A 20,581-nucleotide genomic window follows, 5' to 3' on the forward strand; every position below is an offset into this window, starting at 1 on the left:
CTTGCACTCCCATCACTTACTATGAATACTGTTTATTCTCACAGCATATACAAAATTCGTGTAGCATAGAGCGTATACTATAGAGAACTGATCTGGCAAAGATACAGTTGTCTTGCTGTGGTAGGGCAGCGATATTATTGAGGGGTAGAGTCAGTGGCTCTACGCCCCCACACAGCTCCACCCCTCCCCCCACCCTCTCCCCAACAAGTGCAGAGCACAAAGCATGATGACTGGTGTACGTCTTGATGCGTTGTCCTGCTGACGATGGTAAGAGCCAACATATTTTGGTCCCCAATGTGTCTGGGTGGCTGTAAAGGGTAGCCAACCTGTGACATCAGCAGCGGTGCCAATGGGGAGCTGGCAGTGTCTGTGAAGGTGTTGGTGGTTGGTGGTGCATTGTCCATTGTTGGTGAGGCTGTTGGTTCACCGGTAGTGGTGTCCAGGGTGTCAGCCATCGCTATATCGGTATGAAGTGTTCTGGGGCTGACTTGACCAGGTAGCCAGATGAAGAAAGAGTGGATTTCTCCTGTGTCGTTGTAGGCAGAAGGGGTATGGCGTGCTCTAATGACTTTGAGACCATGCTGTAGCCCAACTGTCTATTGTTGAATTTGGTCATAATCATGAGTAGTGGTTCACTGACACTGTTATCATTTTTCCAGCTTGCAGGATATCAAAAGTGTTTGGCCCTCATTTCAACACCTTGTACAGGCAACTGTACACAGGATGGAGGGTGGGTTTGATGGTGTCAATCTTGAGTATGATGTGTGTACACGGTTGGAGGTCCTTGTGCACAAAGATGGTTGGTGTTGGTGTGGAGGTTGTTCAAAAGCACCAAAAACTTGTCGTGGTCATCTGTGATCCCAGCCAACTGCACCATGCACTCGCAGAGTGCGAACCATACTTCCAGAGAATCAATTTTTCATGGCGGCGGATGTAACGCGGTGTGTGGCCGGTGGTAATGTGCCTGGTGGCAAGGGGCTGGGACCGGTGAGGTTGTTGTAATCATGCAAAGTACATGGTGCAGGTTTGTGAACACTGTCTGGTGGTGCTGATAGAGGCAGCAGCTGGTGCCATGGCATGGTAGTCACGGTAGGTGTGTCGGTAATGCGGGTGTCGTGACCGTTATCACAGGACGTGGTGCAGGTAACACAGCTGGTGCATTGACATAGTGCAGTATGGTGTCGTAGTGGGGTACCGAGCAATGTAGCACGGTGGATGGGTCCAGGTTGGTGACAGTCGTGGCAGATGGCACATCAGTGTAGGTCACCCAACATGGCAGCTGTTGTAGGTACTCCTTGTGTTCCACGGTGCACGGGTTGTCATTGCAGTCAGGCTCACCATATTGATATTCTGCGGTTGCGAGGTGTGAAAACTCTGTACGGTTGCAGGTAGACACAGTGTGCCTGCTTGCTGAGTGATGTCAATTGGCAGGCACAGCCCAGAGCGCAGTACGGCTGTTGTCGTGGAGCAGCCTTAACAAGTGTGACATCACCTGAGTGATGTACGGTATCGTGCAGAAAGTAAAGTTCAGTCATAGGCCATGGGAAAACGTGGTCTGGTACAGGAAGGTCACTTGTAGGATGGGTCTGTCTGCAATAACCCATAAATATCGGTTTTGTGCAGTGGAAGGTGGTTATATATGGTGGCGATTGTTTGTCAACAATTACAGTAATCTGGAGGGTCTCCATAATTTTGGTACATTGTACACAGAATGTCGATACACACTGAGACATTAGAATGAAAATGAGTGTGGTGTAGTTCATTAACTCTGTCAGTGATTGGTATATTAGTAGTTCTGCTTAGGTGTGAGGTGGGGATGGCAGCAGGCAGCCATTGCTCACTGTGTGTGGTTGCTGTTGGTGTAGCACAGTTAATTAAAGGAGTAGCAGGCTTCATCTCACCATGTTCACTGATGACATCATACTTTATTTGTGATTTAGTGTGTTCGTCAGTTTGGCGAGAGGTAACGATGCCCTGGTTCGGCGGTTGTTGAAACAATGGAAACATTGCCAACCATTCAAGAACCACAGTTGCACTGGTTATATCATCTGGGAATTGGTGAGAACACAGAATAGATGCACAAATAAATTGTCTGTAGTGATACCAGGCAATAAAGCACCGTCATGGGATGTGTTCTTCACGGCGTGGTGTTTGTATCCCACGCTGATTGTCAGTGTGCCAGTGTGAGTAAAGCTCAGTGTTTCATGATGCAGGTGAAAAGAAAATAACAGGATCACCACTGTAGGTAGTGGGGAGTGGGTTTGGTAATTACAACAATAAATAATCACTCACACTCTCGTCACTTACTATGAATACTCTTATTCTCACAGTGTATACACAATACATTTAGCATAGAGTGCGTACTACAGAGAACTGAGACCGATGACCTCATTGTCTGGTCTCCTCCCCCCAAAAACAACTACAGAGAACTGATCTGGCAAAGATATAGTTGTTCTTGCTGTGGTAGGGCAGTGATATTATTGGGGAATAGAGCCAGTGGTTCTTCGTCCCCACATTCTTGTTGTTGGGGTCTTCAGACTGAGGTCTAGTTCGTTGGTCTCCATGCTACCGTATCCTGTGCAAACCTCTTCATTACTGAATAACTACTGCAACCTACAACCAGTTGAACTTACTTATTGTATTTATCTCTTGATTTCCCTCAACAATTCTTAGCTGCCCACACTTCCCTCCTAAACTAAACTGATGATTCCTTGCTGTCTTAGAACGTGTCTGTCAACCAATCCTTTCTTTTGGTCAGGTTGTGCCAGATGTTTCTTTTCTTGTCAGTTGTGTCCAGTACCTCTTCATTAGTTACTCAATCTAATCATCAGCATTCTTCTGTAGCACCACATTTCAAAAGCTTTTATTCTCTTCTTGTCTGAGCTGTTTGTCATCCACATTTCATATCCAACAGGCTACACTCCAGACATATAACTTCAGAAAACACTTCCTAACACCTAAATCTGCGTTTGATGTTAGAAAATTTATTTTCTTCAGAAATAGTTTTCTTGATGTTACCAATCTGGGTTTTATAACCTCTTTACATCAGCTATCACCAGTTATTTTACTGCCCAATAGCAAAAATCATCAACTACTTTTACTGTTTTATTTCCTAATCTGATTTCCCTCAGCATCACCTGATTTAATTCAATTGCATTCAATGACTTTTATTTTCTTGCCAGTGTTCATCTTGTATTGTTCTTCAAGTCACTGTCCATTTCATCCAATTGCTCTTCCTAGTGTGTTGTCTCTGACAGAATTACAGTGTCATCAGAAAATGTCAAAGTTTTCATTTCATTTTCAAAATGTTTCTTTGGTTTCCCTTGCTGCTTATTCAATGTACACCCCTACTGTGGGGTCAGCTGCAGCAGCCAGAGATAGTGGTCATATGTGTGTGAGTTGTGGTTGTGCAAATGTGGGTGTGTTTCTTGTTTCTGAAGAAGGACTTTTGGCTGAAAACTTAAATGTACACAGTTTCTTTGTTGTGCCTGTCTGCGACTCAGCATCTCATCTGAACAGTGGGTAGCAGCCTGTCCTTTTCATAATACTATTGTTATTCCACTCTGGACCTTCCAGTGTTTAAATTCAGCATCTCCTGTGATATAAAAGGAGTGATCAAAATATACAGTGAATAATTTTATCAGGAACAAAGTAATAAGCCTATATGAAATTTGATTTTGTCTTCTTCAAAGTCCTGTCCATGGCTAGCAAAGCACTAATCCCAACATTTAATCCATTACTGGAAGCATCCTTTTGGCAGGGCATTCAGCTTCTCTGTCATAGCCCTTTCAGTGTCAGGGATGGTGACAAAACATTTTTCTTTAAGCACAGTTTTAATTTTTAGGAAGAGCTAGAAGTTGCATGGTGCTAAATTTGGTGAGTATGGCAGATGTTGACAGACATGAATACTTTCCTCTGCCAAAAACTCGTGAATCAAAAATGAAATGTGGCACGGCGTGTTGTCGTGATGAAGAAGGAAGCCATTGGCCTATTTTTCTGGTCTCTTTCTTTGTACATCTGTCACAGATGTTGTAGCACACCCTTGTAAAATTTGGCATTTACAGTTTTTCCCTTTGGAACAAACTCTAATGGCACTGTGCTCTCAATATCGATTTTGGATGATGTGCCTTCTTTGGCCAAGGAGATTCACTTGGTTTTCCATCAGAAATTCTAAATTTTTGTCTCAGGGCTATACCCATAGGTCCAATTTCACCTCCAGTTGCAAACAGAGCTGAAAGAAGACAATCCTTCAACTCTCTGCAAACTGACAAACGATTTTCCTTCTGTTCATCACTCAAAAGTTGGGGAACAAATTTTGCACTCCTCATCTCATTTATGAATTATTGGTTAAAATGCTTTGCATGGACCTGTACTAGATAGTAAGTTCTTTGGTATGCTCTTGAATAGTTATTCACCTGTTTGAATTAACCATTTTTGCCACTTTTTTATGTTTTCTTGTGTTTTTTGAGGTTAATATATGTTCTGAACATTGTTTGAATTCTACCAACTCATTTCCACTTTTAAGCCTGACTGTAGCATCTGTGGACTCTGTCTGATATGTCAGAAGGTGTTCCAACTTGATGCTGCCTGTCTCAACAGATAAGGGTATCAGACAAATTAAATCAAATGGTTGTAGCATCTGCAGTTGCTGCTAAAAAAATTATTTGCTGCATTTTTTTCATCGTGCCTTGTACAAGGATGTTTACTAGGCTCTGTCTTTTTATTTACTTAATCATATACTGCTTTCACTATTTCATCTGTCTTCATCTCCCAAAGCTATCTATTTGTCTTCTTCTGTGTTCTTTTCCCCTGTTTCAATCAATCATTGCCTAATGCTCCCTTTGAAACTCTCAACAACCTCTGTTACTTTCAACTTACCCACGTATCATCACCTTAATTTCCTAACTTTTTGCAATTTCTTGAAAGTAGGAAGCCCAAAAACCTAAAAATGATTTTCCATGTAAATATTAATATAAAAATGCTATACCGTCTAGAAGAGTCCCTACCTCATTTACACTATACTTATGTTAGCTGACTTTTTACTGGATTTCAACTGGACTGCGTTTTGGATCGCTGTTTTATGGATTTTCCTTATTGATAGATTTTCTAGGTTATGCAATTTACAATCTACAATTTACAATGATCCAGCGTGGACTAGAATTTTGAGCTGTCAAGTTATTAGAGTGTATCCATAGTTTCAGACTGTGAGCCAGAGGTTTTCTTCTTAATATTTTCCTCTCTTTGTTTATTTATGTCATTCTTTTCAGCTACTGCACCATTGTGTCTGCCCTTGTCCCAAATTTCATTTTCCTCTGAGGAACCATGCCTGGAATAACAAAGGAGACACTTTACCTTTTTGTCATTTGCCAGTCAGTGACTCAGTGTACCAAATAGACATGACTGCCAATGTTTAAAGCAGTGGTTTTTTTTCTGTCCCAGTTTTTTCCAATTTATAATCCACAGATTTCTTAATTTAGTATTCACCTAACCAGCAAGTCACCCAGTGTATCTCACTTGCAGTCATATGGTACAAATTTTGTTTCCAAACCATTTCATTTCCTGTGGGTTCATCATGGACTGGAATAACCAGTTCATGAGCTCTTTTTGTTACGATTGTGCAAATCTATTGACAAAAGATTTCCAGTGTCATCAATTAATTGATTGTGAAGTACCCTACTACTGATTTATTATGTGGCATACTATATTGACATTACTTAAATGTTTGCATCCTTTTTTAAAACTGTAATATTATTAGAAATCATGATTATTTTGCATTTATTCACTTCGAAATTCTGTTCATTAACACAAAAGTAGAAAAGAAGGGGTTCAGTTATTGAGCCCTAGGGCATTTATTATACACATTTCTAAACAACCATTCAAGTTATCTAATTTTATTTTCTCTTCTCAGAATGACATAGGAATTTTTTGAATGATTTCTTGAAGCCTACAGCTGCCATTCTCTTTATTTCCTGTACAATTGTACAATTTCAGCCTTAGGCCATTTTCAAGTATTTTATGGATGATTTTTTAGTAACATGTTATGTTGTGTATGTTGTTGCTCCTTTGACATCATGTTATGCTCATAAATTAGTTTGAGGTGAATCATCCATAAAATACTTGAAAATAGCCTAAGGCCGAAATTGTACAGTTGTACAGGAAATAAAGAGAATGGCAGCTGAAGGCTTCAAGAAATCATTCAAAAAATTCATCAGAGCTGCGGACCCTAACACATTGAAAATTATAGCCGTAGGAATTGTCAAGGTAATACAGTACAAATCAGTAGCTAACAATAAACAACACACAGAATACTTAACTTGCTTTATGAGGATAGAACAGGTGGTCGGTGAGGATAGAACAGGTGGTCAGCCGTGGCATTGATTAAGGGACCATCTGCGATTTACCTAAGTGATTTGGAAAACCATTGAAACACAAGTCATGATGGCTGAACATAGTTACTCTTTCATTTGAAACTCAAGATCAGTATCTTAGCAACTGCACTGCCCTATTCATTTGGTCCCTATTGTACATCTAGCCTTTTCCCCATGGTTTCATCCGTATATGTGTTTGACATGTATACACCTCCTCCTCCCCCATTCTGTGCCCAGTGCTTCCTCCCTCTGCCTGTTCATCTCATTCTACCATCTCTATCTATGTATCTATCTGCCAATCTATCTATCTCTTCCTCCCCCCCCCCCCCCCCCCCATTCTCTCTGTCTCCACAGCTCCTCCCTCTCTTTGTCCTTTTCCTCCACCTTTTTACTTTGACCATATCTTCCTCCCTCCTCCCATATCCTTCGTTCCATCTCTCTTTCCATCTTTGCCTCTGCTCTTCCTGTTCTTCCTGTGCACTACCTGTCTCCACCTTCTGTTGGTCTCGTGAATCTCCCCCTCCTCCCCCCTCTCTCTGTCCATTTCTTCCTGTCCCTCACTCTGTCCACCCCTCCTCTATCCATCTCACCCTGTCCCCACCCATGCTCATTGGAACATGTAGCCCCTGAAATACAGTTCAATAAAGCAAACCAATACTACTCTCACAACATGCCTGCCTTGCAGGAAAGACTACATGTCAGGGGCCCGGAAATCATTTATTTCTCCTTCACAGACAGGCTGCCATGTAAAGCAGGTCGATAAAGTAAACCAGTTGTACTCCAACATAACACACCTGTCAGGCAGGGCAGCCTACATGTCAGTGCCCAGAAAACCGTTTCTTGCACCTGACATGTAAGCTGCTCTGCAAACCGGATGATTTGCAGGCTATAGGCCAGGATCTGGAAAAACACAGTATCTCCCTGCTCCTATTGGATATCATAAACCACACAGTGCTGATACGCATGATTCCTGGTGTTTTTGTGCTAAATTTGGTTGAAACTGATCCAAGGATTTCAGAAGAGATCCCATACACGCACACATACATACGTACATACACTATGCTTTCTATGTGTAACAGATGCTCCTTGATTTATACACAGTTTGCTTCAGGTAACTCATAATATAGAACATAGTTCTCTACTTTACTGTTGAACACACTAAGGATACCCACTGGTGACTCTGGGCCTTTTAAGATGCTGCTGCACCCCTCATATCAACTCCAGTCCATTCAGAAAGCACTAAAATCTGAGTCAGCATCCTCCATGATGAGTGAGATGTTGAACTCAGGAGAGTTACAAGATGTTAGTATCACACATCTTACATCTTGACACATGATTTCCTAGTGAAATCAGTATACCATGATAATGTATTGACATGTCACAGGGTGTCATAGTTATCCCGTTTCATTACCACCCACTGCTTTGAGTGTTGATTTGTATCTTGAATTCACATGTATGTAATAGTTTTCAGGAAATCTAGCTAGATTTAGGTTGTTACTTATTACTAGATCATATACATGAAAAACCATGAAATTTACACCAATACCAATTATATGCAATTTTTTCAGGCTGAAGCACTTTGCTGGCACCGTAACGTACAATGTAACAGGTTTTGTGGAAAAGAATAATGATATTCTTCCACGGGACTTGTCGCAGTCCATGTACCGCTGTGAACATCCGCTGTTGAAGACCTTGTTTCCTGAAGGTAAGAAGTATTTATTACTGCTAAATATTTTTGTTTGAAAGTGTCCAAAGGAGTAACATTAATCAGGAGAAAAGGAAAATGAAATTCAACACAGTATTTGTATGAGGATAGAAGCCAGACTATCATTATAGCTCTTGTAGATTTAGAGGAAGCTTTTGACAGTGTTGACTGGAATATACTCTTCGAATTTCTGAAGTTAGTAGGGACAAAATACAGGAAGATAGTCAAGATTATTTACAACTTACATAGGAACCAGAATGCAGTTATAAGAACTGAATGACATGAAAGTGAAGCAGTAGTTTATAAGGTGAGACAGGGTTGCATACTGTCTTTAATGTTATTCAATCTGTATGTTGAGCATGTAGTAAAGGAACCTAAGAAACAATTTCTAGGGGGAGTTAAAGTTCAGGGAGAAGATATAAAACTTTGAGGTTTACTGATCACATTGTAATTCTATCTGAGACAACAAGAGACGGGAGAGAAGTTGAATGGAATGGATGGTGTCTGGAAAAGAGGTTATAAGTGAACATCAAGAAAAGCAGAGCAGGGGAAATGGGAATTAAAGTGAGTGATGTTGAAGGAATCAGATAAGGGAATAAGACACTAGAAGCAGGAGATGAGATTTGCTATTTGAGCAGCAAAATAACTGATGGTGGTTGAAGGAGAGAGCATATAAAATGCAGACTGGCTGTGGCACAAATAGTATTCCTGAAAAAGAGGAATTTGTTAACATCTAATACAAATTTGAGTGTCGGGAAGTCATTTTGGAAGACATTCATATGGAGTGTAGCCTGGCATGGAAATGAAATTTGGACACTAAGCATACCAGAAGAGAATAGAAGCTTTTGAAATGTGATGCTACAGAAGAGTGTTTAAAGTTACATGGGTAGCTTCTGTAACTAGTAAGGAGGTATTGGACCAAATAGGGAGGGGGGAGAAATTCATGGTACAACTTGAATCATTAATTTGGTAATGGAGGGAAGTGCAGGGTGTAAAAACTGTAGAGAGTGACCAAGGGGTGAATGCTGTAAGCATGTTAAAGTGGATGTAGGATGCAGTATGTGTTTGGAGATGAAGAATCTTGCATCAACTGAAGACACATCTTCAGATGATAGAGATTCTTTCTGAGAAGTCACAGCGGAAAGGTAACTGCCTTAGAGCCCATCCCCATTATTCACGTCAAGTTATAAACACATTGCGCACCAAATGCAGTAGTCTATACCAGTTCTGCTATCTCCTGCATTTTCACTATGGACTGCCACTTTTAGCACCCTATGTGTTTATAACCTGACATGAATTATGGGGAGTGGCACTTTCCACTACAGCTTGTTGAAAAGAATTTCTTGTCATCTGAGGATTGACGCAAAACTGGTCATTACTTTTATTAAAAGTATTTTACAGTCAGTGTGAATCATTCAAAACATGGACATTTGCCTGTGGTTGCCCTCAATTTAAAATAACGTGCTCCAGACTGAAGACCACAACAATCAATCATCATCATCATCATGTTTGATTCCCACTACTGGATAAAGGCTTCCTCCAGGCTTCTGCATAAATCACAGGTCTGCTTGTGCTGGTAAGCATTGCATATGATGTATAGTCTCCCACAACAGCCCAGTCGCATGACAACATGGCACTCATAGTGCTGCTCCCGGGCAGTGCGTGTGGATGTTTGTGGGCATTTTTTAAAGTTATGCAATGTATACATTATGCAACAAATTTTGCAGTTTGGTAATGCACTTAATGTTCACATATGTAAAAAAAAAAAAAAAAAAAAAAAAAAAAAAAAAAAATGATGTTCCATTCTTTACTTCGTTGTCTTGCAATCCATTTTGTTTTTTAGCTTTCAAAAAAAATCATTGCTCTTCCTCAGAGTTAAAGCTATCTCCATACCTTAATGTGATCAAAATCAGTCCAGTGGTTTAGTCATGATAGTGTAACTTAGCGAGTTATGTTCATATTTAATTATAAAGTCAGAATTATGTATGTGCGGGTATCAGATACTTCATTAATATGGCACACGTCAGGTACATCTCGATCTCAATAACTAATATGAAATCCCTGAGAAATAACACGGAAATTATTTATCCACTTTGGTAACACGTGAAACTCATATCCAGGACAAAGGCAGTAAGACATAAAACTCATATCCAGGACAAAGGCAGTTCAGATCTGCATTTGATTATTCAGATTTAGCTGAACGCAAGAGCCAGGATAGTTCATTTGAAAGGGTAAAGCAGATACCTGTGCCTGTTCTTCCACACCCTCCATCTCTTTTGATTTCATTGCCAACAGGACATATTCCTCCTTTAGTGATTCCCTTTCAAATGTCCCTCCACATGTGACTGTGGAAGCTTGAAATCATCATGCACCTGTGGCCATCTGATTCAAAGAGGCTCATTCACAAAGGTTCTCCCAATAAGAATGCACAATTGAAATTCCAGCCAGTTTTTAGAATGAGATTTTCACTCTGCAGCGGTGTGTTCGCTGATATGAAACTTCCTGTAGCTACCGAAGCACGACTCATGCCCGGTACTCACAGCTTTACTTCTGCCAGTACCTCGTCTCCTACCTTCCAAACTTTACTTTACAGAAGCTCAGTTGGTAGAGCACTTGCCCGCAAAAGGCAAAGGTCCCGAGTTCGAGTCTCGGTCGGGCACACAGTTTTAATCTGCCAGGAAGTTTCAGCCAGTTTTTGTTCTGATAGATTGGCAGCACTTGCTACTGCTCACTTGCCATCTAAAGACACTGCAGTCAGTGATTAAAAATCTATTTTCCATAGAACAGTCTGCTGCAGTCATCAAAACATACACGGAGAAAGTTCTTTAAAGACACTTTGCAAATTGTGTACAATTTTCCATGAGTGATATATATCTGATTTATTGACAGTTTGATGAGTAATTGGAAAGATAGAGGGTAGTTGTTCAGTAGCTCATGTTAAGCCACTGAAACATCATCATATTGGCCAGTCTGATGAAAATATTGTGTAAATGAGAGTGTAGCATAAAGTCCCCAACCAAAATTCGCTGTCAAAAATGGGGAAAGAACATTAAGAGGGCTGCAAACCAGGGAATTCTGGCAAAGGATCTTCATCTATTCCCTTACAAGGCTCATCTGATTGAAAAATTACTCCCAAACAACCATTTTCTACGTCATGAAATCACCAGTTGGGTTGTGGAAAAGAAAAATGTTGATGATAATGTTTAGAAGTGAAGTGCTTTTCTAACTGGATGGTTATGTCAACAAGCACAACTATCAGATTTGAGGCAACAAGAAGCCTCACATAACATTTCAAAAGCTGATGTGTGAACAACAAGCACTGTATGATGTGGCTTTTAGGCAGACAGAGTGGTTGGACCTTATGTTTTGAGAATGTTGCTGATAATGCCGTGGCGGTAATGGTGTACATTATGTGCACAGTATACGTGAATTTCTTGAGCCAACATCTGAGGGGTATTAAAAATAAGTGTTCCAGCGAGATGGCACCACCTGTTGAATTGCGCTCAAATAATGTGCACTGTGCAAGTGAAGTTTCCTCGTGCTGAGGAGTTCCAAATGGGTTGAAATCTTATGGCATGACATCATGTGACTATCCTATAGGGATTACATTTTGCCATGTGTGCACGGAAATAAACTGAGAATGATTCCTGAACTAAAGGACCAAATTGAGTGCTTCATTGCACAATACAGTCGAGACATGTGCAAAAACCTCTTTAAAAATGTACTAAAAGCAGTGAGAGTTGTCAACAATATTTAGGCATAACTACATTGTAAACTGTGACAGTATTATGAAAAAGATAGTTGCTACTAACCAAATAGCGGAGATGCTGAATTGCAGATAAGAACAACTAAAGACTGTCAGAAAGAGAGCTTTCGGCCAACAAGGCCTTCATCAGAAATAGATAATGTACACACTCTCATACACTCTCACAAACACAACTCTCACACACATGATCACAGTCTCTGGCTGCTGGGCTGGTCTCAGCAACCAGAGACTGTGGTTTTGTGTGTGTGAGTTGCATTTGTGTGAGTGTGTGTGTGTGTGTACATTGTCCATATCTGATGGAGGCCTTGTTGGTCGAAAGTTCACTTTCTGACTCTCTTTCTGTTGTGCCTATCTGTGCGTCAGCATCTCTGCTATTTGGTGAGGAGCAACTATCCCTTCCATAAAATTGTTACAGTCCATCATGGATCTTCCACTGTTTGATTTTACATTGTAAACTGGTAAGTTTAAAATGAAAGTATTTCAACTGTCATGTAACGAACATGTTTCATTCAAATATTAAATGATAAATTCTTATTGAGATATCTGCAATTTGATTCACCCTTTTAAGTTTTTGCGCCGTAACTTTTAGGTTCAGTTAATTTATTTAAGTAATGTAATACTCTGTAATTAATTTGTGTCTAGATATGATGACGATTAAGAATCGTTTTGTAGGAAATCCAAAGAGGTCGACACTGAAGAGGCCGGCAAGTACGGGAGCACAATTCAAAATCTCACTGAGTGCCTTGGTGCGGTCCGTGACGAGCAAAACACCGCACTATGTCCGCTGTGTCAAGCCCAACGAGCTGAAGCAGCCTCGCATCTTCGAGATGGCCCTGGTGGCGCACCAGGTCAGGTACCTAGGGTAAGTGGGGGGGAGGGAAGCAAACGACAGCCGCCAGCGAGTGAGCACTTGGCTCGTGTGCCACACTATGAGCCGGGGCCCGGACACTGCACTGTTCCTGATAATGACACAGAACAATTTTTGTCCAATGCCCATACCTGTCGTGCCTAAGTAGTTTCAGCGAACTGAAGTTGTACTCGAATAATTTTAGGAGATTTAGAAAATTTTTGTTTTTAAAACTTCTACATCTACATTTATATCTGTACTCTGCAAACCACTTTGAGGTGCTTGGCTGAGGGTATGCACCATTGTACCAGTTATTAGAGTTTCTTCCTGTCCCATTCACTTATGGATAGTGGGAAGAATGATTTGTTTGAATGCCTCTATGTGTACGTTAATTACTCTAATCTTATCCTCACAATCCCTATGTGAGCAGTATGTAAGGGATTGTGGTATATTCCTAGAGTAATCATTTAAATATGCTTCTTGAAACTTCGTTAATAGACTTTCTCAGGATATTTGTCTTCAAGAGTCTGCTAGTCCAGTTCCTTCAGTTTCTCTGTGACACTCTCCCACAGATTAAACAAACATGTGACCATTCGTGCTGCCCTTGTCTGTGTATGTTCAATATCCCTTGTTAGTCCTGTCTGGTTCAGGTCCCACACACTTCAGCAGTATTCTAGAACTGGTTTCACGAGTGATTTGTAAGCTATCTCCTTCATAGACTTCCCCAGTATCCTACCAATAAACCAAGGTCTATTGGAGCAAGTTGCCAATCGCTGCACCACATTGAAATCTTATCAAGATCCAACTGAATATTTGTGCAGCTTCTTTCAGACAGTACTTCATTATAGATAATTGCATCATCTGCATAAAGCTTGATTTTACTATTAATATTGTCTGCATGGTCATTAATATACGATATGAACAGTGAGGGTCGCAACACACTTCTCTGGGTATACCTGAAGTTACTTCTACATCTGTTGATGACTCTCCATCCAAGATAACATGCTGTGTCTCCCCTACCAAAAAGTCCTCAAGCCAGTCACAAATTTCACATGATACCCCATATGACTGTACTTTTGACAATAAGCATAGGTACAGTACCAAGTCAAATGCTTTTCAGAAATCAAGAAATAACTGGATCTATCTGGCTGCCTTGATCCACAGCTTTTAGTATGTCATGTGAGAAAACTGTGAATGGGGGTTCATATGATCGATGTCTTCGGAAGATCATTCTGTTCAAGATACCTCATTATGTTTGAGCTCAGAATATGTTACAAGATTCTACAACAAATAGATGTCAAGGATATAGGATGGTAGTTTTGTGGCTCTCTTGTACTACCCTTCTTGTAGGCTGGTGTGAGCTGCGCTTTTTTCTGAGAAATATGACAGTTTTTTGTTCAAGGAATCTATGATGATTATAGTTAGAAGAGGAGCTAACCCGTCTGCAAATTCAGTATAGAACCTGACAGCAATTCCATAGGGGCCTGGAGGTTTGTTTAATTTTAATGATTTCAGCTGTTTCTCAACACGTCTGATGCTAATACTTATTTCATTCATTTTTTCAGTGGTACGGGGATTAAATTGGGGCAATTCTCCTGGGTTTTCCTTCGTGAAGAAACATTTGAAAATGGAGTTAAGCATTTCAGGTTTTGCTTTGGTACCCTCAATTACAGTTCCTGTCTCATTCAGAAGGGACTGGACACTAACTTTGGTGCCACTAATAGCCTTTGCAAATGACCAGAATTTCTTGGGTTCTGTGAAAGATCATTTGACAATATTTTGCTATGGTACTCATTGAAGGCTTCACACATTGTTCTCTTGACTGCCATATGCGTTTCATTCAGCATCTCTCTGTCTATAACCCTATGCTTTGTTTTACACCTATGTGCAGTAATCTGTTTCTTTACAGTAACTACCATATTTACTTGAATCTAAGCCACACTCGAATCTAAGCCGCACTCGAATCTAAGCTGCACCTGAAAAATGAGACTCGAAATCAAGGAAAAAAAATTTTCCCGAGTCTAAGCCGCACCTGAAATTTGAGACTCGAAATTCAAGGTGAAAGAAAAGTTTTAGGCCTCACCTCCAAATCAAAACAAAGTTGGTCCATTGTAATACAAGACACAATTTAGGTTGAATGAATGACGATACAGCTACAGTAGTTTAGTCCGAGTCATAAGCTTAGCAGTTAAGCTTTACCAGGTAGCCATTGCTATGCATCAGGTGTTCCGTCCGTATTTATATGGGCACCCTTCCTTTTTCATTTGCTTCGTCTAGTTGTAATTGATTGCTTATTTTTCTTTGATCTGATAAGTGCCGTTCTCTTTTTTATAGGTGTTTATGTCACTCTAAGCTGAAAATGCATTACTGTATTCTGTCATGCATTGTTTGTCACATTCTGATAATGAGTGTTTACAACCTGTTGCCGCTCGTGGTATGGCTTGCTTTTGTGCGCGCTACCGCCGCTTACAATTAAAAAAAAAAAAGAGAGAGAGAGGAATCGTCTCATTAGCGAAACAATGGCAAGATACTGCTATTTGTTGTTACTTACAGTGCTGCTTTCTTTGATAGTGATCAACAACAACCAAATAATAGACTGTGTATGATAGAAGATGTTCTGAACGAGAGTTTAGCGAAAATTTTTCTCCATTTGAAAATCTTTGCAGACGCCTCTTTAGTACATTACATTCTGCACAGAAATTAAAGTCATCTTAGATTTAAAAATCTAGTCAATTGCCGTGCTTCATTTCTGACTATATCACTATTAGGCATAAGAATAATTCGAATATAAACATGACATGATGTGCATATTCTTCCGCGTTTGCTATTGTCTCACTCTAGTTTCGTAGTTTATTAGGCAGACAGGATTTAAATGAGATAGCAGCAAACATGAAAGAATACATGGCAAAATGTTTATATTCGTATTATACTTATGGTGAAGAGAATACTGTATGTGATTCACAATTCATAAAAGTTCCTATCAGCAGCCATCTCTTCTCACAGGTAGGAAAAAATTCAGAATGTAGAGTTGGCAAAATTTGTATTTACTTTGTTGGATAATGTATGAAAATGCAGTGGTCAAAACTCGGGGCAGAGCAAAAAGCTTGTCTTCCACCTTTTTAATTTATTTACTGACGCCAGTTTTTATTTTGCGCCAGTATTTATCGTTGTGCCTGCAAAGCATGCCTGTGTAACGCTACATATATTCGATGGCAGAAGTTAGTTGTGGTGGCACCTACCAACATTTTTTAGAACTTCCGCTTACTTTGTACTCGATTCTAAGTCACAGGTAGTTTTTTGGATTACAAAAACCGGAAAAAAAGTGCGGCTTAGATTCGAGTAAGTACGGTATATACCAGGAGGTTCCATACCATTATGAACTTTTATACTGAGTACATATCTATCTAGTGCATGTTCAACTATTGTTTTAAACTTGAGCCAGAGTTCCTCTACATGCTCCTACACTGTGCTGAAAGTTTCAATTTCCTCATTGAGATATGACGTTCAGGCTTTCTTTTCATTGCTGAGATTTTAGATGAGATGCAATTAAAACACTACATTTAGTACCTCTATCTGTTCATCAGGGACAAGCAGGTTAATTTGTGGCAGACATTCTTTTAATCACCTCTGTCATCATCAACTGTCCTCAGCTCTTTGCGTTTGCTGCAGTTTATTGGCTGGCCACAGGTACTTTAGCTGAGGTAATCTCCAGATATGAGGGTCATCCACAAAGTAAGTTTCATTTCTGTATCTATCGGCTGCAGCACTACAATCGCAGTTCCGAGCATGTGCAGCAATTACTCTGACTCAAGGAGAAGACACGTACACCATTTTCAGATCGCTGCTGCCATCGTGTGCTTTGTAGTGCTTCTTTGTAATGTCAGCCATAATTGAATATGCCACTGTGTGTGAAATCAGATCTGTGATTCGTTTTCTAAATGCAAAGAAAGTTAAACCAAAAGGAAATTCATTGGCAAATCTGTGAGGCTTACGAACAAAATGCAATGAGTGATTCAGTGGTTAGAAGATGGGTCAGACTGTTTAATGAAGGATGTGATCAAGTGCATGATGAAGAACGTAATGGACGCCCGTCTGTGGTTACTGATGAACTGGTTCACACAATTGAAGAGAAGATTAAGCACAACCGCTCCTAGCAACTTTCATCTCTTCTTACACCTCAAATCTGTCCTTGGTGGTCAACACTTCAATGATGATGACGAGCTGAAAGAACATGTTACCACATGGTTGAATACACAGCCTTCTATGAAGAAGACATACAAAAACTTGTGCCACGCTGTGACAAGTGCCTACAAAATTTCAGAAGCTATGTAGAAAAGTAGTTTAACAATTCTAGATTTTTGTACAATAAATATTTTTTTTTGTGTCTTTACACGTATTTTCATATAATCAAACGGAACTTACTTTGAGGACATACCTCGTATTCTTTCCTTGAACTGTCACTTCTAAAACATGTGAAGCACCCAGGAGGGGAGGAGCAAAATAAATGAAAGTTCATGGGTTGAGAGCTTATGTTATGTTATTTCAGTGATTACGAAATTGAACCAAATTTAGCAGGAATTTGGCAGTATGAGGGCTCACTTTTCAATATGATGTTGCGCCCTCTCTTGCTTGGACGCATGCACTGATTCTGCAGGGAAGGTTGTCACAAAGCCATTGTATAGTCTCCTGAGGCAAGCTGGCCAAAAACATCCTCGATATCCTGGATGCTGGCATTGGGGTGGAATTGACTTCTGAACGGGTCTCACACATTGTGTTGGGGAGAGACCTGGTGATCTTGCTGGCCACAGGAGTACTTCAACATCATGCAGAAAGTACACAGACACACGTGCCGTGTGTGGATGAGCATTGTCCTATTGACTAGTCACCACAACACTGTTGCACGAGAAGTAAAAATGAGGACACAGTGAGTGAGATGAAGCATGAACACCCCCCCCCCCCCCTCCCCTCCCCCTCCAAGTATTACTCTTACCAGGAATGACATTGCTCATGTAATACAAGTGGAGGAAACATGATATGTCTCCAATGAAATGTACATGAGATGTCATGTATGAAAATTTTGAAGTAACTAAAGCCATGAAAGAATTGCCTGTTGGCTTCTTTGATGGGTTCTTTGACCAATGTTTGTTTGATGATTTGTCTGGCATTTTACCACCACAAATGGCTGGCATTGTCAGAGCTTCACTCTCTAATGCTGGTGGTAGATTGGTCCACCATTGGCAATGGAGGGTGAAGCTTCGACAATGCCAGTCACTTGTGCTGGCAAAATGTCAGAAAAATTATCAAATGAATGTCGGACAAAGAACCTGAGAGAGAAGCAAACGGGTAATTTGTCAACAAGTGGCCACAAAATTCTTAATAATTTTGTAAAACCTTGAAGTTTAACTACTCCTAGAATGAATTAAATATTACACCCATGTGGACTGAGCTAGTTACTGGTATTCACCAAACAAGTAAGCAATGCCTCACAATGGCTTTAGAATACTATATCATTACAAAATCTGATATATAAACTAATTCCATGCAACATGTCTCTGTCTGATTCAATTGAAGCACAGCTACTGTTTTCTGATTGGCTCCAGGCAACTGACATAATGGTGGATACCATATGAGGTGCACATTTTACCAGTACATTGCAATAAACAACATGTAATTTGATGTATAATTTTTCATATGAACAAAATGTGGGAGTAAAACTCACATATACTACAACTAAACATTTATATGTAGCCAAAGGAGAAGAGAAACAAAGAGTGAAATATGTTGTATTCCTGCCAATAGTTAGGTAGTACTCATAAGTTTTATATGAATGAAGGAAGAATTAAAAGATATAGTACTTTTCAACAAATGTAATATTGGTTATGGAAAGTTATTTGAAAAATGACATCAATTTTAGTTTGATATTTGAAACACGGAAAACATTATTTCAAATGCCTGGGAATTAAGGCATGTTATCTAGGTAGACATAGTAAGAGTACCTTCAGCACAGATGATACTGTTATTACAAAAATATTTCTGACATTAGTCCATGAAAGGACAGTTTCCTAACAATAGCCAGGTTCAATGAATAATTACTTAACTGATGTCCTCGGCACATCTTCATCCGGCAATCCTGGCCTGTAAACCATAAGTGTAAGTCATGTAAAGATTGCTACAGTAACTTTCCTTTGAACAATGAGTGTTCGTTTGCAGATGCAGCAAGGAAATGCAATATTTACAGTCTCTTTAATGACTGTAGCAGCTGCAGTTGTCAATGTAGACCAGACCAGCTTCACCCAGAAAACACAGGTGTATGTCAACATCATAACACTTCTAAATATTTTCTCAGCACTGCTTGATCATCAAAGAGGAGCACTTCATATGTCTCATTCCACAGTGTGCCTCTGAAACCGTTCACTTGTTAAACACATTACTTCACAGTCCCAACATAATGGTGTTCCAATTATTATTGAACAAAATGTTAATCCACAGTAAGAAGTTAATTGTCTTACCACAAAGTTACAGTTTACCCTGTTTACAGAAAGCATATATCTCAATGTAATTGTCTCTCCACAGTCCTAATAGTTAGCTTACATCTTATTAGTTTCTGACACAATAAATGATAGTATAATCACTATAATCGGTGTGATCATAAAGATCACAGTTCACTCTGCTTAGCAAAAATCATCCACTTAGCAGATATCTTACTGCACTGTCCACAGATCATAATATTCATGTTCACTTTATGAGATGTCAGTCCACGACATGAGAGTACATTAATATCTTTACATTTTAAATTTGCAGTCTGTGGTACACATCGAAACAGTGCACACACCGGATACCATCCAGACAGCAACCACATGGCTAGACTCGCTGAACATCATGTTTTCAACATTATTTTTCAAGATATCTGTCCACGATATGAAGCACTTAGTGATTTTATCTTTTGGATTTAAAGTTCACGATGGTTACGAAGTATTTCGCAACAGAGTTCTTGCATAAAAAGTTTTGGTTTACCTGCTGCATCACATAAACCGAGAACTTTTTATGTAAAGTTCATGATGTTTGTCAAAACCGTCCTCAATATGCTGATAAAACAGTCTTAAAACCAGTGGCCACTAACATGTCACTCTTTTGCTCGCACGTACAACACAGACATCCAACCCTTACTCACCTCCAGACATTTGTGTTGTTGTTTCACCTATCAGTATATTTGGAAAGCTCAACTTCTCTCACAGAATATTTCACAAATTACAATACTCAAGCTCATATGTGAAATTACACGTTTTGTATTATTATGTTCGTGGGAATCTACATCTAAATCTACATTCATACTCCGCAAGCCACCTGACAGTGTGTGGCGGAGGATATTTTGAGTACTTCTATTGATTCTCCCTTCTATCCCAGTCTCGTATTGTTCGTGGAAAGAAAGATTGTTGGTATACCTCTGTGTGGGCTCTAATCTCTCTGATTTTATCCTCATGCTCTCTTTGTGAGATATACATAAGAGAGAGCAATATACTGCTTAACTTCTTGGTGAAGGTATGTTCTCGAAACTTCAACGAAAGCCCGTACCGAACTACTGAGTGTCTCTCTTGCAGAGTCTTCCACTGGAGTTTATCTATCATCTCCATAACGCTTTTGCAATTACTAAATGATCCTGTAATTAAATGCACTGCTCTCCGTTGGATCTTCTCTAACTCTTCTATCAATCCTACCCGGCACGGATCCCACATCGGTGAGCAGTATTCAAGTAGTGGGCGAACAAGTGTACTGTAACCTACTTCCTTTCTATTCGGATTGCATTTCCTTAGGATTCTTCCAATGAATGTCAGTCTGGCATCTGCTTTACCATCGATTAATTTTATATGGTCATTCCATTTTAAATCACTCCTAAT

General features: G+C 39.9%; 1 protein-coding gene across 1 annotated transcript in view; it reads left to right on the top strand.

Annotated features, from left to right (window-relative positions):
* Window positions 1-20,581, top strand: part of LOC124552612 (unconventional myosin-Ia) — a 730,641-nt gene that overhangs the window by 576,914 nt on the left and 133,146 nt on the right. Inside the window, exons 15-16 of the mRNA XM_047126936.1 lie at window positions 7,937-8,073; window positions 12,512-12,701. Coding sequence (XP_046982892.1) covers window positions 7,937-8,073; window positions 12,512-12,701 — 327 coding nt within the window. The remainder of the gene's footprint in view (window positions 1-7,936; window positions 8,074-12,511; window positions 12,702-20,581) is intronic.

This window comes from Schistocerca americana, chromosome 10 (assembly GCF_021461395.2).
Source record: "Schistocerca americana isolate TAMUIC-IGC-003095 chromosome 10, iqSchAmer2.1, whole genome shotgun sequence".
In the NCBI taxonomy this organism is placed as follows: Eukaryota; Metazoa; Arthropoda; class Insecta; order Orthoptera; family Acrididae; genus Schistocerca; species Schistocerca americana.